Source organism: Delphinapterus leucas, chromosome 14 (assembly GCF_059928025.1).
Source record: "Delphinapterus leucas isolate spDelLeu-1000000601 "Yukka" chromosome 14, BTC_Dleu_Yukka2, whole genome shotgun sequence".
NCBI lineage: Eukaryota > Metazoa > Chordata > Mammalia > Artiodactyla > Monodontidae > Delphinapterus > Delphinapterus leucas.
Window position 1 is genome coordinate 19,416,083 of NC_143142.1, and position 27,793 is coordinate 19,443,875.

Below are 27,793 nucleotides of genomic sequence, written 5' to 3' on the forward strand. Positions count from 1 at the left end.
GGCCAGTGTTCTCAATGTATTGTTGCCCCTCTGAGGAGCCTTTTTAATTGTTCTTTCTCCTAATCGTCTCCCACCATGAAAATTTAATGCCGTAGATTCACCATGTATTTGTTTATGCAGTGTGTGTGTATGTGTGTATAGATATACAGACACAGACATATATATATCTGTGTTCTATTCTATACATAAGAAAGGAAAACTGCCCCCATTCTCAAGAATCAGTTTCTGCCCTCTTGGGGGCAGTATTCCCCCTGCTGAGAATATATGGCCCAGGCAGTATTGCTTTTCTAATAATAACAAACATAATAATAACACCACCACATTTGGAGCATGTTCTGAGCACTTTATTAAATCTTTTAGTCTTTGTTGCAACCACATGAGGTAGGTAAGTACTATTATTACCCCCATCTTATAGATGGGGTATCCGAGGCACAGGGAGGTTAATTAATTCACTCCAGATCAGGTGACTAACAATGGAGAGAGGCCATATTCAAGCTTGTTTAACCATTGTACTATCCTGCTTCTCCACTGGGGTTATTCCAATGCTTTATTGATCACCTGTTCTGCACCTGGCCCAGGTTAGAGCCCTGTTAGGAGCTGGGGATACAGCAGGGAGAGGCACCAGTCTTGGCCCTCCCAGAATGTAGTTCTGCTGAAAGTGTGTGTTAGGGGAGTGGGAGTCAGGCTAGGCTGTATCCAGGTGCCTAGCACATAGTGGGTGCTCGTGTGTGGGGACTGCAGGGCTTTTTGAGCCTGCTGTGATGGAGTGTTCCCTGAGAGCAGGTCCAAGAATGTTAATACCCTGCCCTCCTCCTAGAGTCCACCAGGCCCAGGAGGCCCTAGGGCAGCCCTTATCACTCAGATCGTACCAATCCTAGGTGTGTGTATCTCCCCTTCTGGGCTCACTCTTGCTCCCCCCGTGCCCCTACTTGCAGCACAGGACCAGCACAGCAGTGGAAGAGGTGTGGCTTAGAGCTGAGGTGGGGGAGTGGAGGTGGCCCCGCTGGGGCCTGGGGCCGGCTTGGGGTCCTGTGAGAGGTGGGGATGGCAGCACCCGGGCCACGGCTGATGCCCTGTCTGTGCTCCACCAGTGGAGAAGATTCGAGCCACCTTCACTGTCCTCCGGGCCTTTGGCTCTGTGTCCACCGGCCATAGCCGCTGTGCCACCCGGTTCTCCATGGTGATGTCACTGGACTTCAACGCCACAGGCCGAGTCACGGCCGCCCAGCTCCAGGTGAGGCTTCTGGGTGGGAGGGAGAGGGGGTTCTTCGGGGCTGCAGTAGCCTCAGCCCCACTCAGCAGGGCCCACGCCTCCAGCTGGAACCCTGGAATGTCTAAATGGTCCTCGCTCCCCAGGCCAAAGCCAGCTCCTCCCCACCTCGCTCAGTGCCCAGGCATCTCCTCCCCGAGCATGCCGGCTCGTCTGTGCCTCGGAGTATCACAGGGATGAAATATTCACGAGTAGATACATAATTCAGTCGCTCATTAGCTGGGTCTTAAAAGCGTAAGCCGAAATTAAACAGACGCTCGCTGGCCTGCTGCGGCAGCCCGTGTGTGACAGGCACATGGCCTGTTTGTTCCTCTCTCTGAAATCACTCGGCCCCTCCCCTTCCCCCCCCCACCCCCGCAAACATTCTGTTTGAACAGAAAATAGGATTAGGTTATTAGAAGGGTTGTTTGTATGTGGAGCTGGGAGAATATCCAGACTCGCTGGTGCCCGATAAATCCCTTTCTGTCCCGGCCCTGAAAGTCTACCGTGCATCACCATGTGGGTCAAGTTATTAAGGGCTTCGGTTGCATACGAGTGTGTTGGAGGGCGGCTGTGGGTTAATTGTTAGTATCCTTGTATTTCTTCATTGGAATGAGCCTGTTGCATGCGTTGATTCCCTGCCTGGACTCTGAATCAGTGAGACAAAGGTCTGGCATGTTTTGATTTGGAGGCGTCCAGCCAAGTTGGGGCCTTAGGTGCTGCCTCAAAGAGTGGGCCTGGGGGTTGGTGGGGGTGTACAGGCAGCCTAGCGTGGCCTCGTGCTGACCGGGCGCCTGTCCTCTCCCCTGGCAGACGATGCTGTTGGAGAAGAGCCACGTGGCCCGGCAGCTGGAAGGGGAAGGCAATTTCGAGGTTTTCTCCCAGATGCTAGCCGGATTGGACCTGGATCTCAGGTGAGCGACTGGGCTGAGCAGGGACGGCCAAGGGCAGTGAGACAAAGGGCCCCCACTCTCCAAGGCCCCAGCCCTACCTCTGCCTAGAGCTGAGAGGTGGTAGAGCCCAGTGGTTAGGAATCTGGCCTCTGATTCCAGCTGCCTGGTATTGCTCCTGGGCTGGGTGAACCTGGCCAGGTGTCACCTGCTCTGAACCTCCGTTTCTTCCTTTGTAAAGTGGAAATAGTACCTTGACTGACCTTACAGGATTAAGTGAGATAATTCACATATGGCTCTTTATACACGCTGGGGGGTGGGTGGAGGCTGTCTGCTGTGACGGTGACATTTCGGTACAGGTTCTGACAGCAGCGTGGGAGGTGGGCAAGAAACAGCAGACCCCAAATCTTCCAGAAGCTCCTAAACTCTGTGAGAGCCTTGGGTGCACCTGAGGTAGCTCAGGGCGAGGAGGCACCAGGTGGAACAGCAGAGAAGCCAGAAGACTCATCTGGGAGGGCCTTCTGCGGGAGGTGGCCCAGGGAGTCATCTCTGCCCCTCGCTGACTCCTGGGAATTCTTGGACATGTGGCTCCCTGTCTCTGAGCCTTGGTTTCCTCATCTGTTTAATGAATGAGTAAGGTTCTATCTAGTGAAGCTCCAGGGAGTGCTCACCCCAGGCGAGGGGGGATAATTTTCAATTTCCCTCTGCGTCCCCCATCATTTGTCTCCTGCCTTCCACCCCCGTCTGAAGGGCAGGCCCAACCTGTCCTGAGCCTCCTCGCTAAGGCCAGAGGGGCACCTTACCCTTTGGAGAGAGGGCAGATTAGAGAGGAAACTCCCAGTTTTCAGAGCAGGGTAACAGAGGAGTAAGGAAGCTTTTGGAAGGCCTTCACTTAAGAAGGGCCCAGTGAGGGCAGCAAGTGAGGAATATTCGGGAGGTAGGGCCAGGGCCTGAGGCAGACGCTGGGGCCGCCTGGGGCACTGTGTGGAGCCCCATGCCGTGGTGACCACCTGCCCTCCAGGCCACTGGGGTGGGTGGGTCCTCCCTTACTTCTGGTCCGTTCTCTGTTTCCAGGACAGAACTGTACCTGCACCAGCTGGCAGACAGCAGCTCCTTTGGCATGGGCGTGTGGCCTAAGGTAAAGAGGAGGTCCTTCTGGGTGTGAGTGGGTGTCTGTGTCCCCGTGGCCAAGATGGGAGGGTCCCCTGTGTGACTCGTCCCTCTGTCACTGGGGTGAGTAGTTGGCAAGGGCTGGTCATGTGGGGGAGGCAGGGTTGCCTTTATGGGGCCTGGGCTTGTCAGGGAAATGAGTCTTGTGCAAATAAAGGGAACTAGGAGGTGGTTTGTTAGAGGTAAGGGCGCAGTCTCCAGGACAGGCTATCTGGGTTCAAACCCCGGCTCTGACACTTGCTGGATATGAGACCTCAGGCATGGACCCTAGCCTCTCTGAATGTCTGTGTCCTCTTCGGTATAATAACAATAGTAGTGGTATCTGCCTCATGGACCTGTTGTCAGGATTAAATGAAACGATGTGCAGAAAGCAGCTAGCCCTGGGCTTGGATTACATCAGTCAGTGGCAGTTTTCTTAGGAAATATTGTTGATGATTAATGTGGCTTCCTGGAAGATGGGCCCTGTGAGTAGGGCCTTGAGAGGTGGTATTCAGTTGTTTAAAAAAGCACATTGTTCATTTGTTTATTCTTTTATTTATTTTTTTATATTTTAAAAATAGTTTTGAGTCACCCACCCCCACCCCCACTCCTACCATCACCCTCTGTGCCAGGCCTATGCTGAGTGCTGGGATTATGGTCCTCATCCCTGAATTTTCACCCTATCAAGAGAGGAAGACTTGGGAATTAATGCAATCATGTGGGATAAGAGAAATGCCAGAGTTTGTACAACATTCTGTACACCAGAGGATAGATGAAAGCTACTTGGCTTCAGTCAGGGAAGGCTTCTTAGCCAAGGGGACATCTGACCTGGGTTTTGAAGGATGAGTAGGAGTTTACCAGGCAGAGGGGAGTGAATCATTTCTACTCTGAAGCACTTTTCCAAACATACATGTCGGGGAAACAAATGGCGCTGGAATAATTTGGTATCGTCATGCAAAAAAAAAGAATTTCAGTCCACAAATTCACACCATGTACAAAAATTGACCAAATAAAATGGATCATAGACCTTAATGTAAAACTTAAAATCATAAAATTTCTAGAAGAAGATAGGAGGAAAATTTCTGTAACTTTGGATCGGGCAAAGGCTTCATAGATTTGACCCCAAAAGCACAGTCCATGAGAGAACAAATTGATGAATCGCACTTTGTTGAAATTAAGAACTTCTGCGCTTTGAGTGTCACTGTTAATATGAAAATACAAGCCACAGACTGGGAGAAAATACTTGCAAATCACATATCTGATAAAGTCTTTGAATCCAGAATTTATAAATGACTCTCAGAACTCATAAATAACCCAACAAAAAAGATGGGCAAAAGATTTCAGCATAGACTTCCCCAAAGAAGGTACTTAGATGGCATGTTGAAAGTATGTTAAACCTCCTTAGTCATTAAAGAAATTGAAACTGGAACCACGGTGAAATACTACTACACAATTACTGGAGTGTCTACACTTGAAAAGATTGATCATACCAATGCTGGTGAGAATGTGGGGTAACTGGAACTGTCACACCCTGCTGATGGGAGTGGAAAATAGTGCGCCACGTTGGAAAACGGTCTCTTACAAAGTTAAACATACACCTCCCATGTGGCACGCTAGTCTACTCCTAGGTATTTATGCAGGAGAATGGAAGTGTACATCCGTGCAAAATTTATTTTACATGAAAGTTCATTAGCAGTTTTATGTGTAAGAGCCCAAACCTAGAAACTACCCAAAATGTCTATTAACAGGTGAATGGGTGAATTCATTGTGGAAAACCATAAAGGTAGTATAGTACTCAGTAGTAACGATGAACTGCTGATAAACCCAAGAACATGATGGCTCTCAAAATAATTGTGCTGAGTGAAAAATCTCAGATGAAAGAGTACAACCATATAACCCCATGTATTTGAAACTCTAGAAAATGCAAATGAATCCGCTGTGACAGCAGACAGGTCAATGGTTGCCCCGGGGTTTTGGTTGCAGGAGGAGGGGAGAGAGGATTATGAAAGGGAACTTTTGCGGGGGATGGATGTGTCCATTGTCTTGAGTGCTGACGCTGAAGCTGTGGGTCCGGGGACCCCGCTTTGAGAACCACTGTTGGTGAGTCTGTTTTGACAGTGAGTGGAGTGGGATGAAGTGAGGTGATGCGGCTCCCCCGGCTTCACCTGCCTGACACCCCCCTCCACCGGGGGGACTTGCAGTATGTTCTTCTTTCATGCCTCTTCTCCCCCCTGGTTTCCGGCCGCTAGGAGCCCAGACTGGCCTCAGGACGGCAGGGGATGCGAGGCTGTCCCAGTGCTGGGTTTTCTTTAATGAGGTTGGGCCACGTGTATCCATTTGAATCAGCAAGAGCATTGTTGTTTGTTTTCTTGGTTTTGAGGAGGAGAAGGGCTCAAGCCAGGCCCTCGTGAGCATCTCAGCCTGACATGTTTGTTCACAGTTCGCATACAGGAGTGGGGCGCAGTGTGAACCCAGTCAAGGAGGTGTTTGAAGTGGCTTTCTTTTTTTGTGTGTTTCTGGGGGTTGTTTTTTTAGACCAGTTGATCTGTGGGAACTGGTAGGGTATTTCTTTGTTCTCACCCTGCTACCTGGCAGGTATGGAGAGTGTTTTCTTTGTTCTCTAAGAGCAAAAATACAAGCTGGAAATTCGTCAGTCTTTGATACAAGCCTGGGCTAGTTTTCTGGGATTGGGCCATCAGGTACTGGCTCAGTGAAGGAATTTGGTGGTCAGGAAATCCCCCCAAGAATGAGAGTTGCTAAGTACAAGCCCCCGAAGTTGCCAGAGTCAGCAAATAAAAATATGGGATACCTAGACCATATTCATCTTGTAACTGATCTAACAGCACGGTGACTATAGTTAATAATATTGGACTTACTGTACATTTGAAATATCCTGGGAGAGTAGAACTTACGTGTTCTTACCACACACCAAGAAATGGTAACTATGTGAGGTGATGGGTGTATTAGTTAACTTCATTGCGGTAATAATTTTACAACGTTTATGTGTATCAAATCCTCACATTGCACACCTAAAAATATACAATTTTTATTTGTCAATTATAATTCAGTAAAGCTGGAAAAAATACATGATGCCCGGTTAAATTCGAGTTTCACATAAACATCAAATATTTTTTTTTTAACTTAAGTGTGTCCCAAATATTATACGGGCAGGCCTGGAGGGTTGAAGTTGTATCAGAGAGGGCTACCTGGAGGAGGTGAGTACAAGCTGGTCTTGGACTGTGAGAGAAGTTAGGCAGGTGCAGTGAGGCCAGCCTTCCTGCTGCACCGAGCTCCTGATGCAGCGGCAATGCCAGGGGAGAGCCAGCAGTGCAGTGGTTGCAGAGCACAGGGTGAGGGTGTGGGCCCGGGGGGCTGTCAGCTGGAGCAGGGCCAGGTTGTGGGGAAGCCGGCCCTTGGGGTGGTGTTGGCCCTCCGTGACCGCCTTCGCTCGCTGATGGCCAGCTTCCCCTCCTGGTCCCTGCGCTGCGTCCTCCCTGCCTGCCACATTTCAGCTTTTACTTACTTATTTATTTATAAAATTTATTTATTTTATTTTTGGCTGCATTGGGTCTTCATTGCAGTGCGCGGGCTTCTCACCGTGGTGGCTTCTCTTGTTGCGGAGCACGGGCTCTAGAGCGCAGGCTCAGCAGTTGTGGCACACGGGCTTAGTTGCTCCGCAGCAGGTGGGATCTTCCCTTCCCGGACCAGGGCTCGAACCTGTGTCCCCTGCGTTGGCAGGCGGATTCTTAACCACTGCGCCACCAGGGAAACCCCACATTTCAGCTTTAAATGGAACTTATTTGAGATCTGTTAGGACACCAGGACACACTTGAAATCACAAAGCTTTCATATTATTTTCTTCTCTATAATTTATTTTTCCACAACCTAGACTGATGTTTTAAAAAAGTACCAGCAGCAGTGATCATAATAATAATAATAATCCTTGCCTCCCAGCAGTTTGCTTCTGGCTGGCAGCAGCCAGGCTTTGGCCCAAGGCGCATTTATTTTTTATGACCCAGGCATCAACTGTGGAGGAATGGGCTCCAGACAGAAGGATGGGGGATCAGGCACTCCTGCCAGGGGCTCTGCCAGGAGCTTTCTCTTACTTAATTCTCCTAAGGATCCTTTGACAGAAGGGATTATTATCACATCTGTTGGTTGGGAGGAGTAATCAGGCTCAGAGAAGTGAAACTACTTGCTTAAGGGCACACAGCTTTTAAGTGGCAGAAGCAGGGAATCCAGGTTGGCCTGACTCCAAATGGTCTCTCTTGTTCGTCCCTCGCTGTCATCTCAGGTCTGTGCCCTGGCTGAAGACTGCGTGCTCTGGGATGTGCCCTAGTGTGCACTCTTGGGTCACTTTTTCTCTCTCAGCTTCAGTTTTTCCCCCTGTGGAATGGGTGGAGCAACACCCTGATCCTCGGTCTGCTCCTAGGGTAGGCGCTCAGTAAAGAATCTGGCGTACAGTCACTCTGTCCCTCCCCATCTGGGTGGCCTTGGGCAAGTGCCTTAGCCTCTCTGAGCCTCAACTTCTCCTCTGACAATTGGAGAGACTCACAGCTGCCTTACAAGGTAAAAGCACCTAGTGCAGCATTGTAGGTACTCAGTTAACCCTTCTCTTCTCCCTCCTTAAATGGACTTGCAGTGCCCGGAGAGAACGTGGGCCCGTCAGTGTTGAGGTAAAGGGAGCCCTTGGCTATGGCTGGACGCCTGTCCTGCCCTCCCCGTGGTCTCTGTCAAGTTCACCCACCTGTGCAGGCACCCACGTTTCTTTTGCAAATGAATAGAGTCAGTGTTCTGCATTTCCCTCCCAGATCCGGCTCCAGATCCAGGGGCTGGAACCGTGGGAATCCTTCCAGCCCTGGGTTGGTTGGTTGTAGAGACACAGGGGAGCCCACCCTGGCTCTGGAGGAGGGGGTGTGGTTTACATCCCCGTGAAGCAGAGTGCGACCCCGGCCCGAACTGTGTTTATAGCCAGGGGCAGAACTCCAGGGGCCGGTTCCCTCGGCCAGGGAGGCCCCTGGTACCGCACCCTCCACCAGAGAGCAGCGCCCAGCTGCAGACCATGGCTCTCTGCGGCCCTGCACCCTGTGAGAGAGGCCTGCATGTGCCCCCTCAGGGGGCTTGGCACCTAACGCACCATGTCTTCCAGCCGCGCACCCTTCTGCTAGGAGACCCTGGCTGCCTGCCTGCCCAGCGCCCGCTTCTCCTGCTCGTGCTGGTGGCTTCATACAGCGCTTCTTCCCGGAAGTCGCCTCCTTACCCCTCCCCAGGCCCAGCCTCACCCTGTGCTGTCAGTGTCTGTCTGCACATCTGTCCCCCTTATTGGACTGGGAGCCCCTCAAGGACGGGCCACGCCTGATTCACTTGCCAGGGACTAATGTACAGCAGCAGGGAAGGTGTCTCTGGAAGGCCTGACAGCCTGGGCAAAGGCATGGGGTCGAGCCCAGCATTAACTGAGTGCCATTGTGTGCTGGGCACTGTGCTGGTGCTTTACACACTTCAACTTATTTAATCCTCACAGTGGCCTGGGAGGAGGTTTGGCTGTTATTTTCATCCTACAGTCGTGGAAACTGAGCCTCCAGCGCAAGGGCAAGAGATTTGTGCAGTCACACCGCAGGGATGCAGAGCCGAGAGAACACGCAGTTCCGTCTGCCTCCATATCCAAACCTGGCCCCTCTCTGCATTGTTGGAATCTCCTGCGTGCTCTAAATGCAGCCCGGTTGAATGTGGAGAGGACATTTTGGATTTTAGTTTTTGCACTAAATTACCTGCCATCTTGGGTTAACCTTGAGGCTTTAATTGCATCAGACGAAGCCTGGGCATCTTCTGAGTCAGCTTTTACTTTTTCACTTCTTTTTTTCAATTCAGTTGAGACATACAGTCAAATGTTTATGAAAGCCCTAATTTTAAGTGTACAACTCAGTGATGATTATATTCTTACACACACCTGTGACCCCACACCAGCTCAACATCTAGAACATTCCTCATTCCAGTAAAGGCTCCCTTGAGTCCCCACCCCATCAGAGGCATCCCTCCCACCTGAGTTATCATCCGAGCTTCTCTTCCCATAGGGTAGTTTTGCCCACATCTGGACTTCATGTAACCAGAATCCACAGTGCATGTTCTTTTGTACATGGCTCCTTTGTCTCACGTGGAATCTGTGGGGTTCATACACGTGCTTGCATGATCAGTGACGTGATCTTTTTCATTGCTGCGTGGTACCCCGTCACTGTGCCCTGGCTGGACCACCCACTGTTTATCCATTCTCTTCTTGGTAGACATTTTGGCCGTGAGTTGGTTTATCCCACTGATCTGATTTCTATTTTCGTGATTTTGAGGCAGGGACTGGCTTTTGTCAGGACATTATGCAGAGGTGTCTGGCTCCCTAGAACTTTAGGGAACTGTAAACATCCTCGTGATTCTGATTGCTTTAGATCAGAAGCGTATATATTCATCCCTCCGTGTCTTCTGTTGCAGCAGAGACTGGGGGAGGTGGGGAGGAGAGAAAAAGAAGCAGACAAGCTTTAGTGGAAGTTTTCTAATTCTCCCGTTCGTATGAGCTAAGTGGCAGATGGTGGAGTCTGCCTGTAATTTAAAGTCAAATGCTCATGGCTGACAGTGGGAGCCACAATAAATGTGTTGCCACCGTCCTTTTGGTGTCCTTTCTCTGCTACTTTGCAATCTCATAAATAACCAAGAGCATGTTGGTAAGATGCCTTCCTCTCCTCCGTTTGCTCCAGCGGAGCAGCTGCAGTTGCTAGGTTGAGCTGCTTGTTGCTAGGGTTTTTGTGGTCCTGTGGTGCCCCAGAAATATGATGGATCAGTGGAACATGCTTTTGCTATTAATTGAAATGTTTCCACAGCGAATCTCTCAATGTCACTGCGTGCTTTGACATTGTCCCAATGGGTCAATGATCCTTGCAGGTTTCTTTCGCAGTTAGAAGAAGTGGCTTGAGCGGAGGGGACGAGTGGCCTGGACGGGGAGTCAGAAAGCCTGATTCTAATCCTGTATCTGATACTAATCCTGTATCTGATACTAATTTTATGGAGCATTGGACTCCATAAAATTCAAGGACCTTCCGGCTTTGACAGCTTACGGTTCATCACCCAAGCTCTGTCAACAGGCCACGTGCAAATCAGGTCCTCATTATCTGTTGGAGGATTATTGACAAAAGAATTCTCATCCCCAGCTCACTTCCTCTCAACCCAGCAGGCTTCTGGGTCGCGTCTCCTTGGCCAGGTGGCGTGTGTGGAGTTAGGAGTTTCAGACTAATTTTAATATTCAATCAGACATAATTGGGGGCACTTCCCTGGTGGCACAGTGGTTGAGAATCTGCTTGCCAGTGCAGAGGACACGGGTTCGAGCCCTGGTCCAGGAAGATCCCACATGTCGCAGAGCAACTAAGCCCGTGCGCCATAACTACTGAGCCGGTGCTCTAGAGCCCATGAGCCACAACTACAGAGCCTACGTGCCACAACTACTGAAGCCCACGCACCTAGAGCCCGTGCTCTGCAACAAAAGAGGCCACCGCAATGAGAAGCCCGCGCACCACAACGAAGAATAGCCCCTGCTCGCCGCAACTAGAGGAGGCCCGTGCACAGCAATGAAGACCCAAGGCAGCCAAAAATAAATAAATAAATATATAAATTTATTTTTTAAAAAAAGCAAACATAATGGGGATCATAAATCTGAAAAAGGAAAAGTGATACCCTACAACCCATAAACACCTGCTCATACTATTTTCTCTTTCCTGCTTAAAAATCCTCGGCAGTTTCCCTCTGCGTGCCCCGGGCATGGCAGACAGGGTCTGTTTCAGTTGCTGAGGCAGACCATTGGGTGGGGCTGCAAGGGGGGACATCCTGAAAAGGATCTGGACTCGCTGGTTTGCTGTGGGGTCTTCATCGATTGGTGTTGTCTGCCACAGGTCCAGGAGTGTAAATAGGGATGCGTGTTTGTCCATTGTGGCTGGAGTTTTAAGCCTATGCCCTTTAATACTGTGTTTGAGGCCTTCTCCATGGCACCGGCCAGCTTCTCGTGCTTATTTCCTCCCCCACTCTGTCTGCCCCACCTCCAAAAATACCTGCTTCTCTGTCCATGTTCAGTTGAACACCTGTTGTCTCCAAAGATGTCCTTTGTTCCTGTTGTCCCCTCTGCCCATCAGGTCTTTTATCCCATCCAGTTGGTCAGCTCTACCTATTTGTCTTTCAGACTTCAATCACAATCTTGTCTCATCTTCTGCAACATTCTCTTTACTCTCTCGAGTGGGATTAATTGGCCAGGCCCTCCTCTGAGATCCCACAGTCCCCCACTTAGCCTGTTTCGCACTTAGTTGTTTTTAAGTCTCTTTCCACTCCTAGCTTGAGAGGTCCTCAAAGTCAAGTTCTGGATTTCGCTCATCTCTGTCTCTCCAGAGCCCAGCATGGTGCAGAGCCTCAAATCTATTGAATGAACACACGAGTGAATAAAAATCATGTCGCCTTCCAAAGTCAGATAGAAATGATTTTTATAACTTTCCCAGCAGCCTGAGTTCTGTGTGTCAGTACTCCCCAGATTAATCGTGGGTGATTTACCATGGTCATAAAATGACCACACTTTCCCCTCAGACTGAGCCCTGCTTCCACTTGCAGGTTTGCATTTCCTCCACCGTGACGGCCTGTTTGTCTTCCTCTCTCCCCTTGCTCTCAGCCTGAAGATAAGCAGAGGGCGGCGGCTGCCTTCGCCCAGCTCCAGGGCGCCATGGAGACGCTGGGCATTTTGGAGAGCGAGCAGAGGGCCATTTGGCGGGTGTTGGCAGCCATCTACCACCTGGGTGCGGCGGGGGCCTGCAAAGGTACGTGCTTGCCGCCGGGCTCACCTGGGCTGCCGGTTGTCTCCACCAGCAGGTGCCTGTCAAGGCCCTTCTTTCCGTGAGGTGGGACAGGGTCAGCCTGTCATCTTCCACGTCTCTGGGACTGCTCTCGGGGAGGCTGCCGAACCAGGCGTGCCGAGAAGGCAGCGGGCTGGGTGTTTCAAGCAACCGCGTAACCCAGCACTGTCCAGTGGAACTTTCTGTGATGATAGGGGGAGGTTCTCTGTCCAGTAGGGTGGCCGCTGGCTGTATGTGGCTGTCGAGCTTTTGACATGCAGCTGGTGCAACCGAGGCGTTGAATTTGTCATTGCATTAATTTCTAATTAACATACATTTAAATAGCCACATGTAGCTAGTGGTTACTGTGCTGAGAAGAGACACCCTGAAACGGATGAGAGGAGGCTGGGTCCACGCGCTGAAGGTGATGTTTTCCTGTCTAGACATCTTGGAGATGCTCACACCATGTGCCCTGAAGCTCACCCAGCTCTCCTTCTCCTCCCAAACCTGCTCCCCAGCCTTAACTGTCTGTTTGCTTATTGTCCCTACTTCAAGTTGGTCTCCCTCTCCCATCCCTATCCAGTCGTTGACCTTGCCCTGTAGATACTTTCTGTGACAGCATTTCTGTCCTGACTTCTCTATTCTTACTGTTATCACCTTAGACTAAGTATTTGCTAGTCCCTTTTTTGCTTGGACTATTGAGGTAGCGTCGTTGCATATGGCTTGGCTCCACCCTCATTGTGGCCACTGGGCTCCTTTCTAAAACGTAGACCTGTTGTGCCGTTCCCTGCTTACACTCCTCCCGAGGCTCTCTCTCGTCCGCTCCATCAAGTAAAATTCCTTGCCTTGGCATTCAAGGCTCCTCGCTTCCCTAACCAGACTCCTGTGCTGTTGCGTTTGGCACTACGCGAGGTCCCGGGGAGACGGTCACTGTCAAGAGCAGTGTGGCTCCTGCCTTCGTGGGGCTTGTGGCACCTTATACTGTGATTGTGTCTTTGTCTAGCTGTTTCCTGTAGAGAGTGGCTTCCTTTGGGCCCAGAACATAGAGTTGGAATTTACTTTTTGAATGGATACATGTGGGCGTGGAGGTCTGTCCTCTGGAGCTGTGTGTTGACTCTGGCTGACGTTCTGGGCTATTCCTCTGTGGGGCAGCAGACTTCTTTGGAATATGCTGGCATGTTATTCCTGCCATTCCCATACCCGTGGGCCTTGTGGCCTGTTCTTTTGATTTTCATACACTTGAGCTGCATTGGTCCACTGATTTGACTTTGGACATTTCTAGAAGTTATGCTGAGTCAGAAATAGGTAGGGTAGGGGGTCCACAGTTGGTCCAAGCCAAGGGCAGACATGCTTAACTGGGCAAACATGGAAAAATCAAATGCCACCTGCCTTTTCCAAAAATCAGCCGTGGGCCGTGCTCAACGCCCTGACCATTTGGAAATCAGCCAGCTTTGTAAATGGACTGGGATTGGGGATGTCATTGCACAGTTCAGATCAGAAAAGCTGTGGGAAGGTTTAGAGTTGGAGCACAGGCATCTATAGATTGGGGATGTGTGGAAGGAAGCAAATCTATTTTACAGAATAGAAAACTGAGGCTCAGAAGGTCTAGGTGCAATGAACTCCAGGCTGGGGACTCCCTGATGGTGCAGTGGTTAAGAATCTGCCTGCCAATGCAGGGGACACAGGTTCGAGCCCTGGTCCGGGAAGATACCACATGCCACGGAGCAGCTAAGCCCGTGCACCACAACTACTGAGCCTGTGCTCTAGAGCCCGTGTTCCGCAACAGGAGAAGCCACCACAGTGAGAAGCCTGTGCACCGCAACGAAGAGTAGCCCCCGCTCCCCGCAACTGGAGAAAAGCCCACGCAGCAACGAAGACCCAACACAGCCCCCCCCAAAAAACACTCCAGGCTATGGGCACTTGAGGGAGGCAGATCTGAGTTCAAAACCAAACTTCTCTGAGTTTCAGAGAGGCCTTCTCTTTCATTGGGCCAAGGCTGGGGTTGGTGTGAGGATTAAATGGAGTAAAGAAGAGAAAGCTGAATTAAGCTGCTTTCCCCGGAGGCACACCCTGAGACAAAAATTGCATGTAGGCTTTGGGGGAGGGGGTATCAGGAGGAACCGATAGGGAAGTGAGGGAAGAGAGGCAGGTGATGCTGGAGGCTTAAGGAGTGGATTAGCTCTGGGAAGTGGGGGGCCAGTATCTCTCGGGACCTCTGGGAGACTCTGAAGAACATGCCTCCTCATCGAGTATTACCCGAGGGGTGAGGGAGCCGGGATATTGATCTATACCGCCTCCTGCTTCTCCCTGGTTGAAGGTTGCTCCCGGGGAGCATTCCCCCCTGCCCTTCCAGCCTGCCCCATGCATGAGCTGAGCATGTTCCGGCAGCCAAGAAAGCAGAGAGGCGCAGACAGGTACCTGTAGTGACAGGCCAGGGACACGTGTGGCGTGGTATGTACGGAATGGCCAGGGTGAGGGGTGGTGGACAGGTCATCCATGCTTCTAGCTCAAGGCAGTCCCTCAGTAGACTGTGTTGTTGAGCCTGGGTTGGGTGACTCTCCCAGGGTGTCGCAGCCACGTGCCTCTCTGCTTTGCTCAACTCAAATAGGCTTGCTCCCTCCCGGCACTTAGCAAAGCCTAGGGAGAGAACAAGGCAGTTGGGACCTACCTTCCGATTTCCATTGTCACACTTGAAACCTCTCTGCCTCTGATGTGACAAAACGGAGGCTAAGGGAGCCCCCAGTCTATTGACCTGTCACCAGAGAAGTTTGATGCCTGACTTTCTTCTCCTGAGGCTCATGGGGCACCCCCTCTGATGTGGGCTCGGGACTCATACCTGTAGCTGCCTGTAACGATAAAAGAGAAAGGCACATTTATAAATATTTTATTAATACATGATTATGGCAATAATTCCTCCCAGCCTTCCCCCACCCCACCTTATAAATTATTTTAAGAGGAGCTGCTGTCAGTCTGCCTGAGAGGCCTGCTTGATGATTTACTTACTATATATTCTGCTTTGGAAGATTTAATAATAGGTTGCTCTAAAATCAGCTATTAAGGATTTCAAAGTCATATATAAATGTCTTTGCTTTGTGTCATAACAGATCATTTCGAAATATATTAAGAATCATTTCCGTTAATCAGGTTTTTTTTTTTTTCATTAATACGATGCTCTCCTCGCAGCGCACCCAGCTTCCTTAACTTATTTTGAAAGTCCTGATCCTGTTTTTAAAAACCAATATCAGTCCCTGTGGGTAGATTTCAGGCCTTATAACTGGACTTAGGATGTTTGAACTGTTTCAGCAGTAACGACAACCACCACTAATATTGGCTTAGCGTTTGATGGTTTCAGAAGCACTTGTACCTCTCTTGTGCCTTTTGACCTGATTGGATTCATACAATAACCTGGTGAGGAAGGATAATGCCATGGGCAAGAGTCAGCCTCCTGGCTTGGCTTCTCTGAACCTCAGTTTCCTCCTCTATAAAAGGGGGCTAATGATGGCACCCACTTTGTAGGCTTGTCATGAGGATTAAATGAGTCAGTGCCAAACGTGTGGAGCACAGGACTTGGCTCACGGCTTTATAAGAGGAGGAATGCGGTTTACCTGATGTTGCACAGCTAGTATGTTCCAGAGTGAGGTTTGGAACCACAGCCGGTCTCCCTGCAAAGACCACTCCCCTTCCCTAGACTTTGCAGAGGGCTGTCAGGGTCATTCCTTGCTGGAGAATTGACCTGTTTTCCTGGGCCCTGTGCTGAGTGCTTATAGACGTGATGTTACTGCACAGCCTTAGACTAGCCCAGGAGGAGTGAGAACTATTAGATGCCCATTTTACAGATGAGGAGACTGAGGCCTGCCAGAGAGGTTCATCCTCATCCCCAAGGGCACACCGCTAAAGCCAGAGGTGGGATTTGGACCCAGGTCTGCCCAGGCACTGAGCCTAACCTCTGAGACGACACCTCTGGTCTCCCTGGCCCTGTGTGCCACTGCTTCTGGCCTCACAGGCTCCAAGGGCTGGTGATGTCACTTTTTCACTGGGGTGCCCTGTTTTTACTCATGACAGTTCTGACACCAAATGTGTGGGGCTTTCCTTATACCAACCAGTCCTCTGATTCTCCGGACACCAATTGGGTGTCCTACAATTTAGTACACTCCTGTTACTACTTGGAGTTAGTGCAGGTTACGGGCTCGGGCCCACAAGACTGTACCACTTCAAACATTGTTCATAAGTTTGGGCCACCTGTACTTCTGATGGACCAGCTATAAAGTTGGGCTCCCACGGACCCCTCCTTGGTTTGATAATTTGCTAGAATGACTCACAGAACTTAGGAGGGCTTTTACTTACCAGTGCCTGTTTATCGTAAGGCATACAACTCAGGAACAGCCAAACAGAAGAGATGCGCAGGGCAAGCTATAGAGCAAGGGGCTTCCCTGCCTTCACTGTGCGACCCTCCCGGCACCTCAATGTGTTCAGTGACCTGGAAGCTCTCTGAGTCCCATCGTTCGGGGTTTTTGGAGGTTTCATTACACAGGCATGATTGATTAAATCATTTTAATCAATCACGGCCCCAGCATACTCCTGGGGGCTCCTGAGTCTCCTCTCTTGGGAGAGTGGCATTAGGCCCCCACTGACCCCTGAGTTCCTGCAGGGCGCTGCCACCGTGACCTTCCCCCACCACCTTCTGGGTCCCTCCAGCCCGTATGACTTGGTGTTCTTGACCCCAGGAGTCTGGCTGCCTGTGGGGCTCTGGATCACCCTGTCATCAGCAGTGCCCCGGGCAGCGTCGGAGTCAGAGAGGGCACCCCCCCCCGCCCCGCCCCAGAATGTGGCAGAGCAGCGACACGGGCGTCTTGAAGTCAGCTAGTCCTGGGTTCGGGGCTCAGCTTGGGCTCTTACTTAGCTGTGTGTGACCTCGGCCAAGTTCTGGGGCTCGCCCGAGCCTCCTCTGGAAGAGGGAGAAAGGGCGGCAGAGAGCGTCTGGGGTCTCACACACGGCTGCGGTGCTAGTAATGCTCTCGCTCTGGGCTGCCTCCCATGGGCAGGCCCGGTGGCTCCTGGCTTGGCCGGTCGTCATAAAGAGGCCGTGTTCTTCCCTCTCTCTGCACTGTCTCCACCTCCTTTCTGTTTCTCAGGCTCACTGTCCCTGCTGGGTCCCTTGGGAAGGCCGTGGGAGGGGGCCCTGGGGGCTGCCTCGGTATGGCAGGCAGAAACCCCTGGGTGATTTGACGCGGGATGGTTTGCTGTGAACCAAGACTCATGGCCTGGGCTGTCCCTCAGGAGCCATCAGGGAACCACTTATCCAGCCTCGTGTTTCTTTCCTTTGGCAAAATGTGGCCCATGGAACAATCAGCTGGCAGCAAACAGATGTTCTCTGGAGCTCACTTGACAAGGAGAGGGCGGGGGAGGAGGGACACACTGGGCCCTGCAGTGGGCGGGGCCGGCAGTGAGTTCAGGCTCCTCCACTTCCTGGCTGTGTGATTTAACCTGTGCAAGAGATTTCACCTCTCTGGACTGCAGCTTCCGTGCCTGTAAAATGGTAAAACCCTGTCTACCTTCTACATCGTTAGTCAGGTAATGGCTGCATCCCGCCCACCTGGCACATGGGCGGGGTTCAGCAAGCCCTGACTCCCTTCTCTTTGCAAAGTGCTTTTTGTCATCTGTTGGCTCTGTTGGCATCAAAGCCTGCCCTGACGTGGGCCGGGTCGGGGTGGAGAACTCAAGCCCCCAGGGAATGCAGCTCATTGCTTAAGGGCACATGGTGAAACCTCTGTGCTAGTGATCGGCAGCTTCAGAACCGGGGTCCAGTTCCGGACTCTCAGTCCAGTGCTCTTTCCACAGCTTCGAGAAAGGTTCTAAGGGCCAGGGAGAGTGTGGGGTAGTGGTCAGAGCAGTCAGGAGGGACACAATCTTGAGCTCAAGTGGAAGTGAGGATTCCAGCACTTGCTAGCTTTGGGACTGGTCACGTGACCTTGCTGCATAACAAATCAGCCCCATGTTGTTCCCTGGCTTGAGCAATGATCATTTTATTATCTCCCCAAGCTCCTGGGGGTCTGCAGTTTGGAAGGGCTCGGGCTGGGCTGCGGTCAGAGGGTGGCTGACCCAGAAACAGTGGGGCTGGAGTCGCCGGGACTACCCGGGCACCTCCATCTCTCCGAGTCTCAGATCTTGGGTCCCCAGCGTGGGCCTGTTTGGGCTTCCTTGTGGCCTGGCGGCTTTGGGGCTCCAAGGAAGCTTCCAGAGAGCAGCATGGAAACTGCATCACCTCTTCTGAGCTGGCCTCAGCTATCATGCAGTGTCACTGCTGCCATGCTCTATGTCACAGCTTCAAGGGCCAGGCAGTCTAGACTCCAACCCTGGATGGGGGAGTGACGAGGTGAGAGATACTGGTGTGGCAATATGTTGGTTGAGAAAGGAACTTAAGCTTTCTGAGACTCAGTTGTCTGACCTGTAAGATGGGATTGAAAACAGTAGTGACTTCACAGGTCTGCTGAGCAGATGAAGTGAAATGTATGTCAAGGGCTAAGCTCAGTGCCAGGCACTTGTCAGAGCTGCTGTTGTGAATCAGGGCATCACAAAGCTTGGAGATACTTCCCAGCTCCCTCCTGGCAGGAGGATGCTCCTGGGATGTCTGCTCCCTACTTTTGTTACCAGTGCCCCCCAGTATCCTCTGATGCCCCTCAAGACCCTTTTCCCACAGGAGAGTAAATCAAGGAGGAACTCGGAGCCCTTTTTTTTTTTTTTTTTTAATTTTAAATTTTATTTATTTATTTATGGCTGTGTTGGGTCTTCGTTTCTGTGCGAGGGCTTTCTCTAGTTGTGGCGAGCGGGGGCCACTCTTCATCGCGGTGCGCGGGCCTCTCACTATCGCGGCCTCTCTTGTTGCAGAGCACAGGCTCCAGACGCGCAGGCTCAGTAGCTGTGGCGCACGGGCCTAGTTGCTCAGCGGCATGTGGGATCTTCCCAGACCAGGGCTCGAACCCGTGTCTCCTGCATTGGCAGGCAGATTCTCAACCACTGCGCCACCAGGGAAGCCCTAGGAGCCCTTTTTGCAGCAAGAAACAATTCTCTGTCTCAGGACCTCTTGGCTGTGTGAGATTAAAACCAGTCACGACCCTCTTCTCAGGAATGTTCCCTGAACAAAATGCTCCCGTGGTCTTGCTGTCCTGCACATCAGCCCAAGACTGGGAGTCACTTACCTGTGTTCTCTCCTTTAATTCCCACGGCAACCGTGACAGGTAGGTAGGGAGGGAATTCCCACTTGGCAGTTCAGGCTGCTGAGGCTCAGAGAGGTTATGTAAATTTGCCGAGGCCAAACAGCACCATGTGGTGGAGCCAAGGTTAGAATCAGTGCCTGTCTGCCTCCAAAGCTAGTGTCCTCCTCCTCTGTGAGGCCACTCATCTGGCCCAGTCCTTGGGTGCATTTTGGGTGCTCGGACCTCCACCTCCCCTCTAAGAGCAGCTTCTCAGCTCCGTCCCCAGTTTCCAGTCTCCGTTCCCTCACCTGGAAGGGCATCCGCTAAGCAGAACCGAGGCAGGAGAGCTCGGAATCGAGGCTAACAGCATGGGCTCTGGGGCTAGGCAGACCTGTGTTTCACCCCAGTTCTCCTGCGTGATCTGTGACTCTCTCCACCTCTGAGGCTCAGTGTCCTCATCTGTAGAATGGGGATAACAGTCCTTGGGAGGCTTAAGTTATTCAGTTTGAATGTGTAAAGCCTTGTTGTTATTGCTATTGAATGTAACACCCTTGTTGTTATTGCTATTATTATTGTTAATGGAAAACCTGCCCACCATCCAGGCATTTGCCCGGCAAAGCTTGAGTCTACAAAGGTGACTCGGGCTGGTCTTTAATCCTCTCCAATCCCTGTGGTCCCGTAGCTGTAAGAGATGTACACCATCCCTAGAAAGTCTGAGCGTCTTTGTCACTCTGCCCGCTGTCCCTCATTATTCCATAAAAATGACAGTACTGTTCAGAACCCAAAATCATAAGGATGTGTTATCTGCCTTGATGGCCCAGTTGCTTTGCTTTCCTTTGGCTCTGAAGGCTGATGGGAGGTTTAATTATTTGTCTGTTACTAAATTTGCCAGTCTACTTGTTGCTGACCCCATTGCCTAATATATTATGCAGTCGGGCCCATGCATAACCCAGGGGGGGGCCTGTAATGGAGTGATAGAGGGAGGCTGCCAGTCGGCCACCACTCCGCGCCTGTCCTAATAAAGGCATCAGTCCCTGAATGGATGGGACCGTAACTCGGGGAGCGCCGAGGGGCCTGCAGGAAGAAGAGACGATTGTAATGATGACAGGGACCCAGCCCCCTATCTTCTGCTGGGACCCCGCCCAACATCTAGCAGCCAGGGGAGTCCGTCCAAGGATAGGAGGAGGTGGCCTGATGCTTCCCAAGCCCGGATAAGATGCTGAGCACGGAAGGCCACGGGGAGTATAACAGTGATGCTGTCAACGCAAAGCAGTCACCGTATATTCAAGCACTTGGCGAAGTGTTTTACTCTTTTTATTGTTTTAAAACAACTGCACAAATCATTACTGTAAAGTTGTCTTCCTGTGAAAAATGGAAACAATACAGATGAACACAGAATGTTGAAAGCGGGTCCCCCCCACTCTCTTGATCCTCCTGACCTTAAAGGTGACCGTTGTTAAGGTGCAAAGGTGACATTTATTACAACTGATGAGCCAATACTGATACACAGTTATTAACCGAAGTCCTCAGTTTACCTTGGGGTTCGCCCTTGGTGTTGTACATTCTCTGGGATTTGACAGGTGTGTCATGTCATGTCGTGTGTTCACCATGACCGTGTGGTCCAGGCTAGTTCCACTGCCCTAACAGGCTGGCTTTTTTTTTCCTCTTAAACTTTTTAATTTGGAATCATCATAGATTCATAAGTAGCTGGAACAGTAACACATCGAGTCCCTGACCCCTTCCCCCAGTTGTGGCTGTGGACGTGGCTGCAGTCCCTCTCAAAAGCAGAGAGTGGCCGTGGCTGTGTCACTGTGTCCCCAGTGTAGGCTTCACCCTCAGGCCTTTTAGACTGAGCACGAGCTACACCTGTGCACATGACAACTACGGGGGTGGCTGGCTGTCGCTGTTATAAATAAGTTCACACCGGCTCCATTTCCACGTGCTCTGCTTCTCCGCGTGCCGGGGCCTCTCTGCCCGTGGCTCACAGCAGCGCCCCTGTTCTCTCCCCTAACTGCAGGGCTTGCCTGGCGAGGGGGCCTCAGTCGATGTCACACTTCTCCAGCTGATGAGCGTTTGGGCAGTCTCCTGCTGCTTTGGGGGGTTCTAAACAGCGCCACGTGGGCATACGTTCCTGTATGTAGAGGCGGTGCAGGGGTGAGCGTTCTGGAGCCGTGGTGGCCTGGGCCTGGGCCTGCTGGACCACGGGGCATGTTTGAGGTTGAACATTTCCATGGACACGGCTCGATTCCCCTGCCTGTATTCACAGGGGTCGGCTCACTGCAGCCTCACAAGCCCGGGGGGGATGTGGGACTGGAGTCTGGGTCTCTGAACACCTGGGCCATGGCTGCATTCATGCTGCTCCATTCCCCCCCCGTGGCCTCCTTTTCTTCATCCTTTTCCTCCTCCCCCACTCGCCCTCTTCCCCCTCCGCTCCCCCCTTACTGCTCTCCTTCCTCTGTCTCCTCTCCCTCCTTTCTTCCTTTTCTTCTTCTCCTCTATGCCTATTGGGTGGTAGGCCCTCGGCAACGCCATTCTTACATTCCAAGATGAGATTTCCATCTGATCAAGGGAGGGAGACCCAGACAGGGCCGTTGGAGATGCCAGGAGAAAATTCTAGGCAGGAGACATCCAAAGTTCAGAGGGGTCAGCCCCACCCAAGGGGTCCTAGGGCCTGAGACCCTTGAACCGAGTCTCTCAAACAGAGTGGAAATCAGGGAGGATGCTCCAGACAGAAGAGCCTCGGTGAGCAGAGGTGTGGTAGCCCGAGCAAGGCTTGGGGCCTCCGTGTCCCCATCTGCGAGGCGCCAATCCCTGGCACCGGTGCTGCGGGATTGAGAGAGGATTACCATGTGTCCCTAGAGCAGACCCCACCCCCCCCGAAGCTGGTCCCCGCCTGGGCCCTGTCCCCCGCCTGCCTTCCCGTGCCCACAGGCCCCCAGCTGGTGGCTTGGCTCCCTGCCTGACAGCTGCCACAGCCGGGCCTATTCTGGGCCACAGGCAAGGATTGATTCTGCATTTTCTAAGCATATTGAATTCATTTGTTAAGCTGGAATGGCGGCTGTGGGATGTAAACATTTATATTATAAAAGCCATAAACCGGGCTTCCCTGGTGGCGCAGTGGTTGGGAGTCCGCCTGCCGATGCAGGGGACACAGGTTCGTGCCCCGGTCCAGAAAGATTCCACATGCCGCGGAGGGGGTAGGCCCGTGAGCCATGGCCGCTGAGCCTGCGTGTCCGGAGCCTGTGCTCCGCAGCAGGAGAGGCCACAACAGTGAGAGGCCCGCGTACCGCAAAAAAAGCAAAAAACAAAAAAAAAGCCACAAACCCCTGAAGTGGCTGATGCTAGAAGGCTTCCCTGCCGGCAGCCCCAGGCTTCAGGAGGGCAGGGGGAGGAGGATGGAACCCCCGAGAGACCCGACTTCAGGTTGGCTTAGCCACTCTTGCTGGGTGGCCCTGCAAAAGCCCCTCCCCTCTTTCTGGCCTCTGTTTCCCATAAGTAATAACAGCAGCTGACATTATCCAGTGCTTACAAGGTGCAGGTACTGTTCTAAGAGCTTTGGCCATCTCAGTGATCCCCTGGAGTAGGCACCATTACCCCATTTTACAGATGAGGAAACTGAGGCTCAGAGACGGGAAAGGACTTGCCCAGTGGGGATGGATGGACCCTCTCTGGCGTCTCTTTTAGCCTTGCTTATCATAGACTCCAGGAGGCTGTGGCTCAGTGAGGACCTCACCGTACATGCATGTCCCACCCTTCAGTGACAGAGCGTAACAATACTGCTGACGGCAATGATGATGATGTTAATGATGGGGTTAGTAACTGTTACTGTTTACTGAGAATCTGCTCTCTGCCAGGCATGATTTAAGTGCTGTGCATGGTTATTCCGTTTAATCCTTGTAACCCTATATGGTGGGTTATACCCATCTTATGGGTGTGTCAGTGGAGGCTCAGAGAGATAAAGGCAGTTATCTAAGGTCCTGGACTCAGGAAGGGGAGGAGCTCAATTTGGGACCGAGGAGTTCTGTCTTTGAAGCCTTTCTTCCTGTTCTTCATGCCACGTTCTGCTGGATGGTCCACAGTGTCATCAATAAATGGGGAATTAGTAATCATACCTTTTCATATGGTCCTTGCACTGATGAGATTAAGTGCTTAGCACAGGGCCAGGCATGCGGTGAGTACTCTGGAGACACCAGCTGTTGTTCGTGGGCTTCCCTTGGGCCCCAGCTTCAAAGGAAACAGTGTGATAAGTTGAGGGGGACCCCTGCTCAGTCTGCCTTGGTGAGGGACCCTTTAATATGGAAAGAGCGTTGGACTGGGGGCCAGCCAGAGCCGGGTTTAATCCTGGCTTCTGCCTCACTAGCTGTGTGACCTCACACAGGTCACTCACCGGCTGTTGGTCCCACCCCTGAGCCTTTGCTCCTGCAGTTCCCCCAGGTGATGAGTGGCGCCTTCGACTGAGGTCTCCCTGGTGACTCTGCTTCTCAGGTCGGATTACCTGCTCTGGGGACACTCCCAGGCAGTTTCACACCCAGTGTCTTGTTTCATCCTAATAATGACCCATTGGGAGAGGAGCCATCCCACTGTACAGATGTGGAAACTGAGGCTCAGAGAGGTGAGATTTCCTGTTTGAGATCTTGCAGCCAGGTGGAAACTGCCTTTGGATGCCCGGCCTCTGGTTCTTTCCACAACTGCCCAACATCCCAAAGATGCCACGCCTTTCCCCTTAAGCCTCTTGATCAGATTAGTCCAGGAGACCCCTACCCATGCTCCCCTTCTCCTGTGAACTCCCGATGCACATTGGCATACTCAAGCTTAGAGCAGCCTGCAGGGAAGCAGCCCATTTTGGTTGGTTTAACTGGATGCTGCCCCAGCTGATTTGTCCAGCAAGCTCTCTTTATCCAGAACGCTAGAGCATCAGGGCTGGTCCACGTGTTGTCTTTCCAGTTGATAGGGCGTGAGCAGTGATTCATGTTGGATTATGAGTGACTGAGCAGCGATCTGTTGACGGCTTGTTGGCCAGGTCTTACGGGGTGCGCTGACTGCAGATGGACAGGTGACTTTCTCTAAGGTCTGTCCAGGTTTGCAGGGCTGCGTGGCACCCGGGAACAGCAGGAACAGGCGGGAGCCCTAAGAGGCAGGAAGAGACTCAAAGTTTTGGCCTTTAAGACAGTCCCATTTTCCAGGAGCCCAACAATTGAACTTGACCTGACGTCCCTGAGCAGAATTCTCAGAGTGTGATCATAATTCTAGACATTTATCCAGCAGATCCCGTGCTAAGCGATCTGCACCTGGAACCACGCTGACGCTTCACAAGGACTCCATGGGGTAGATTCCCATTTTACAGGGGAGGAAACTGAGGCTCAAAGAGGTGACACGGTTTCCCCAACATCACGTGGCTTTTGGCAGCGGAGGTGGGATTTGAACCTGCGCAGTCTGTTTCTGGAGCGCTGCCTTTTCTCGTAGCACCCACAGCCTTTTAGGCTTATCTGTTCCCTGCAGGTGGCCGCCTCCTTCACAGGCCTCCGAACTGTAAACCTCTGTGCGAGGAAATGTGAACCAGGTGTGCCGGCGTTATAAATAAGTCACATAACATTCAGTAGTTCAGCAGCAGCATGGCTATTGTTGGAAGGAGAAATAACTTGGTTATTAATAAATGCAGGAGGTCATAGTAATTGATAGCAGTTGAACTCACGGTGCATGAGGGGAGAACGGTCATGTTATTTTTTCCTCTTCCTCGTTTTTTTTTTGTATTGAGCATAAAGGGAAAAACCTGCCTTTGCAGGTCGGTCTGAGCAGCTCAGAAACTACAGTTCCATAACTTTCCCTTACTCCTTCCTTTTCTTCTTTTTTCTTTTCCTCGTTTCTCCTTTATTCATTCTTCTTTTCAAATCCCTTCCTGCCTCTTACCACAGAGTGATCTCGGGCAAGTGACTCGGGTAAAGCAGTTTGCCCGCAGCCACCTGGTTAATCGAGGGCTCTCTCAGCTAAGCCAGTATTTCCTAAACCGGTGTCTCCTGGGACATTAGATCAAGATACTCTGTAAAAGCATTCCAAGGCCAAGTAAGTCTGAACAGAACATCCCCTTCTTGGAGCGTCATATGATATACTTTAAAGGCTCTGAGATGGCCCAAAGTTAAGAAACTTGTTTCACCAAAGCAATGACCTAATTGGTATAATACAGAATTCATTTTTCCCCAGTGACACTGATGAACGTTCCATGGAACAACCGCTATGAGGAGCCCCTTTGGGAAACTCTGAGCCCCAGCCGTGTGGCTTCTGTGCCCCGCTCCATATCCCTTTGGCCACCCGGGGAGTTTCTGACTCAGCCCTGCCCTTGGTAGCCCATTGGCTGGGGCCAGGCCTCACCTCAGATGTGCAGATGGCTTCTGAATGATAGACAAAGGCGCACACACAACAGAGCAGCGTGCCAAGAACCTGGCTCCCTTTCAGAGAACCTTCTGAGGCCCTCTCTGAGCCTTGGCACTTTAAATGGGTACAGCTGCTGAGACAAGGGTTCAAGGGATAGACTTGCCTGTGGGAGGAGATCCCAGGAAGTACTGGGAGGGCCGTGAGGAAGGGAAGTAGGGAAGGAAGGCAGCCAAAAAGAGTGTCACTGGGGCTTCCCTGGTGGCGCAGTGGTTGAGAGTCCACCTGCTGATGCAGGGGACGCGGGTTCGTGCCCCGGTCCGGGAAGATCCCACATGCCGTGGAGCGGCTGGGCCCGTGAGCCATGGCCGTTGAGCCTGCGCGTCCGGAGCCTGTGCTTCGTAACGGGAGAGGCCACAACAGTGAGAGGCCCGCGTACCGCAAAAAAAAAAAGTGTCACCAAAACCAGGCTGTGGGCAACTGGGGCTCCTCCCACTAGGGACCTCTGGGGGCCAGCGTAGAGCACGCACCCGAGTTATCACACTCAGAGGGCCTTACCTTTGTCACTGCTTGAAGGCTGGGAATGTTAATTCCGTGCCACATCCGCCCATGCCCTGTGCTTCAGCAAATGCCAGTACGAGAGAAGGCCCTCAGCTGTAGGGAGTACAGGAAGCCCCAGGGGGACACTGTGGGGCAGCAACAGCTCTGCTCTGGTCCACCTACCATGTTGCCTTCTGAAGTCTGCCCCCGTTTCCTTTTGACCTGACCTACAGCCCGCGTGTATGCTCAACCTAGGTGTAACATGGGATGTTGGGAGTATCAGAGCCGCCCTTAACCCCATGCCGTGACCTGGGGGTCTGGGGACCTAGGCTCAGGTTCTCGCTCAGCTGTTTACCAGCTGTGTGACTCAGGGCAGGGCGGTATCCCTTGCTGGGTCTTGGTGGCCTCTACTATAAATCAGGCCTAACAGTATTCAGCCTGCAGACCTCGCAAGGCAGTTGGGAGATCAGCCAAGGTCATACAAGCGTCCTCCCGCCCTGTGTAGACGTGTCCAGGTGTGCATCCTCCAGGCCGTGGCGAGATGCATGGGCCATTTGTCACTGAGCACAATAATAGAGCTGGTATTTGCAAGTAGTTCTTTAATATAGAACTGTTTCAAGGGTGGGCGGTCCTATCAGACATGCATTGCATTTATGTAAATCCAGCCATGCAAAGGCAAATGTGAGGCCAGTGGTTACAGATACATATTTTTTCATATGTCATGGGCCCTAAAGGCAAGCGACCCATTTCCTTTGGTGTTCCACTGGAGGGGAAGCTGGCAGTGTCGGACTTAGGGAAACATGCTACAGTACTGTACGTTATGGGCAATTTAGGAGATCCTCAAGGGTAATTTTAAGGGTACTTGATATTTCACCTTAGACTCTGGTTTCAGTACAGTACCCCCTTATGAGAGAAAGCTCCTCTGCACAGGCCCATGGTTAGCATGTTGAGAGCTGGAGTGAGAAGGCTTGAGTTCAGATGCTGCCTCTGCCACTTACCAGGTGCATGACCTTGGAAGGTCACCCTCTCTGCGGCTCAGTGTTCTTATAAGTCAAGGGGCGATACTAGCATTGGCCTCGTAGGGCTGCAGGGAGGGTTAACGGAGGCAGCGGTGTCCAGTGCTCAAGCCCAGTGCCCGGCCCTGGGAAGGGGCACTGTAGGTGCTGCTGTCTGATGCTGTGATGTTAAGGCCGCCTTTGTAATACTGTTGGGCGTTTGCATTCTGATTCTTTTTCTTGGATGGGTGAGACAGAGGGTGGGTGACGGGTGGGGCACCATGGAGCATTTCCTGCGGGTCACCGTCACATGTCCTTGTGTGATGTTTGCAGAAGAAGAGGCAGAGGATTCCTAGATGGTGCGCATGAAAGCCCATCGCCATCGCAGAGCCGAGCCCCGGGCCCGCCTGCCACGGGGTCCTGTTTCCCACCTGTGACCGGCAGAATGGCTGCAGCCAAATGCACATGCCTGAAGTGATCTCTGCATTTGGCGTTGGGATCATTCTGGGCACAGCCTCCTCGCCTCCTGCTGTACGGCAGGAAAGCATCCCGATAGAGTGTGTGA

At 51.9% G+C, this 27,793-nt stretch overlaps 1 protein-coding gene across 3 annotated transcripts in view; it reads left to right on the plus strand.

Annotated features, from left to right (window-relative positions):
* Window positions 1-27,793, plus strand: part of MYO18B (myosin XVIIIB) — a 232,527-nt gene that overhangs the window by 15,414 nt on the left and 189,320 nt on the right. For all 3 annotated transcript variants that reach the window (XM_089894624.1, XM_089894623.1, XM_089894622.1), the window contains 4 exons: window positions 1,092-1,234; window positions 2,063-2,163; window positions 3,214-3,277; window positions 11,975-12,119. In XM_089894624.1, coding sequence (XP_089750750.1) covers window positions 1,092-1,234; window positions 2,063-2,163; window positions 3,214-3,277; window positions 11,975-12,119 — 453 coding nt within the window. The remainder of the gene's footprint in view (window positions 1-1,091; window positions 1,235-2,062; window positions 2,164-3,213; window positions 3,278-11,974; window positions 12,120-27,793) is intronic.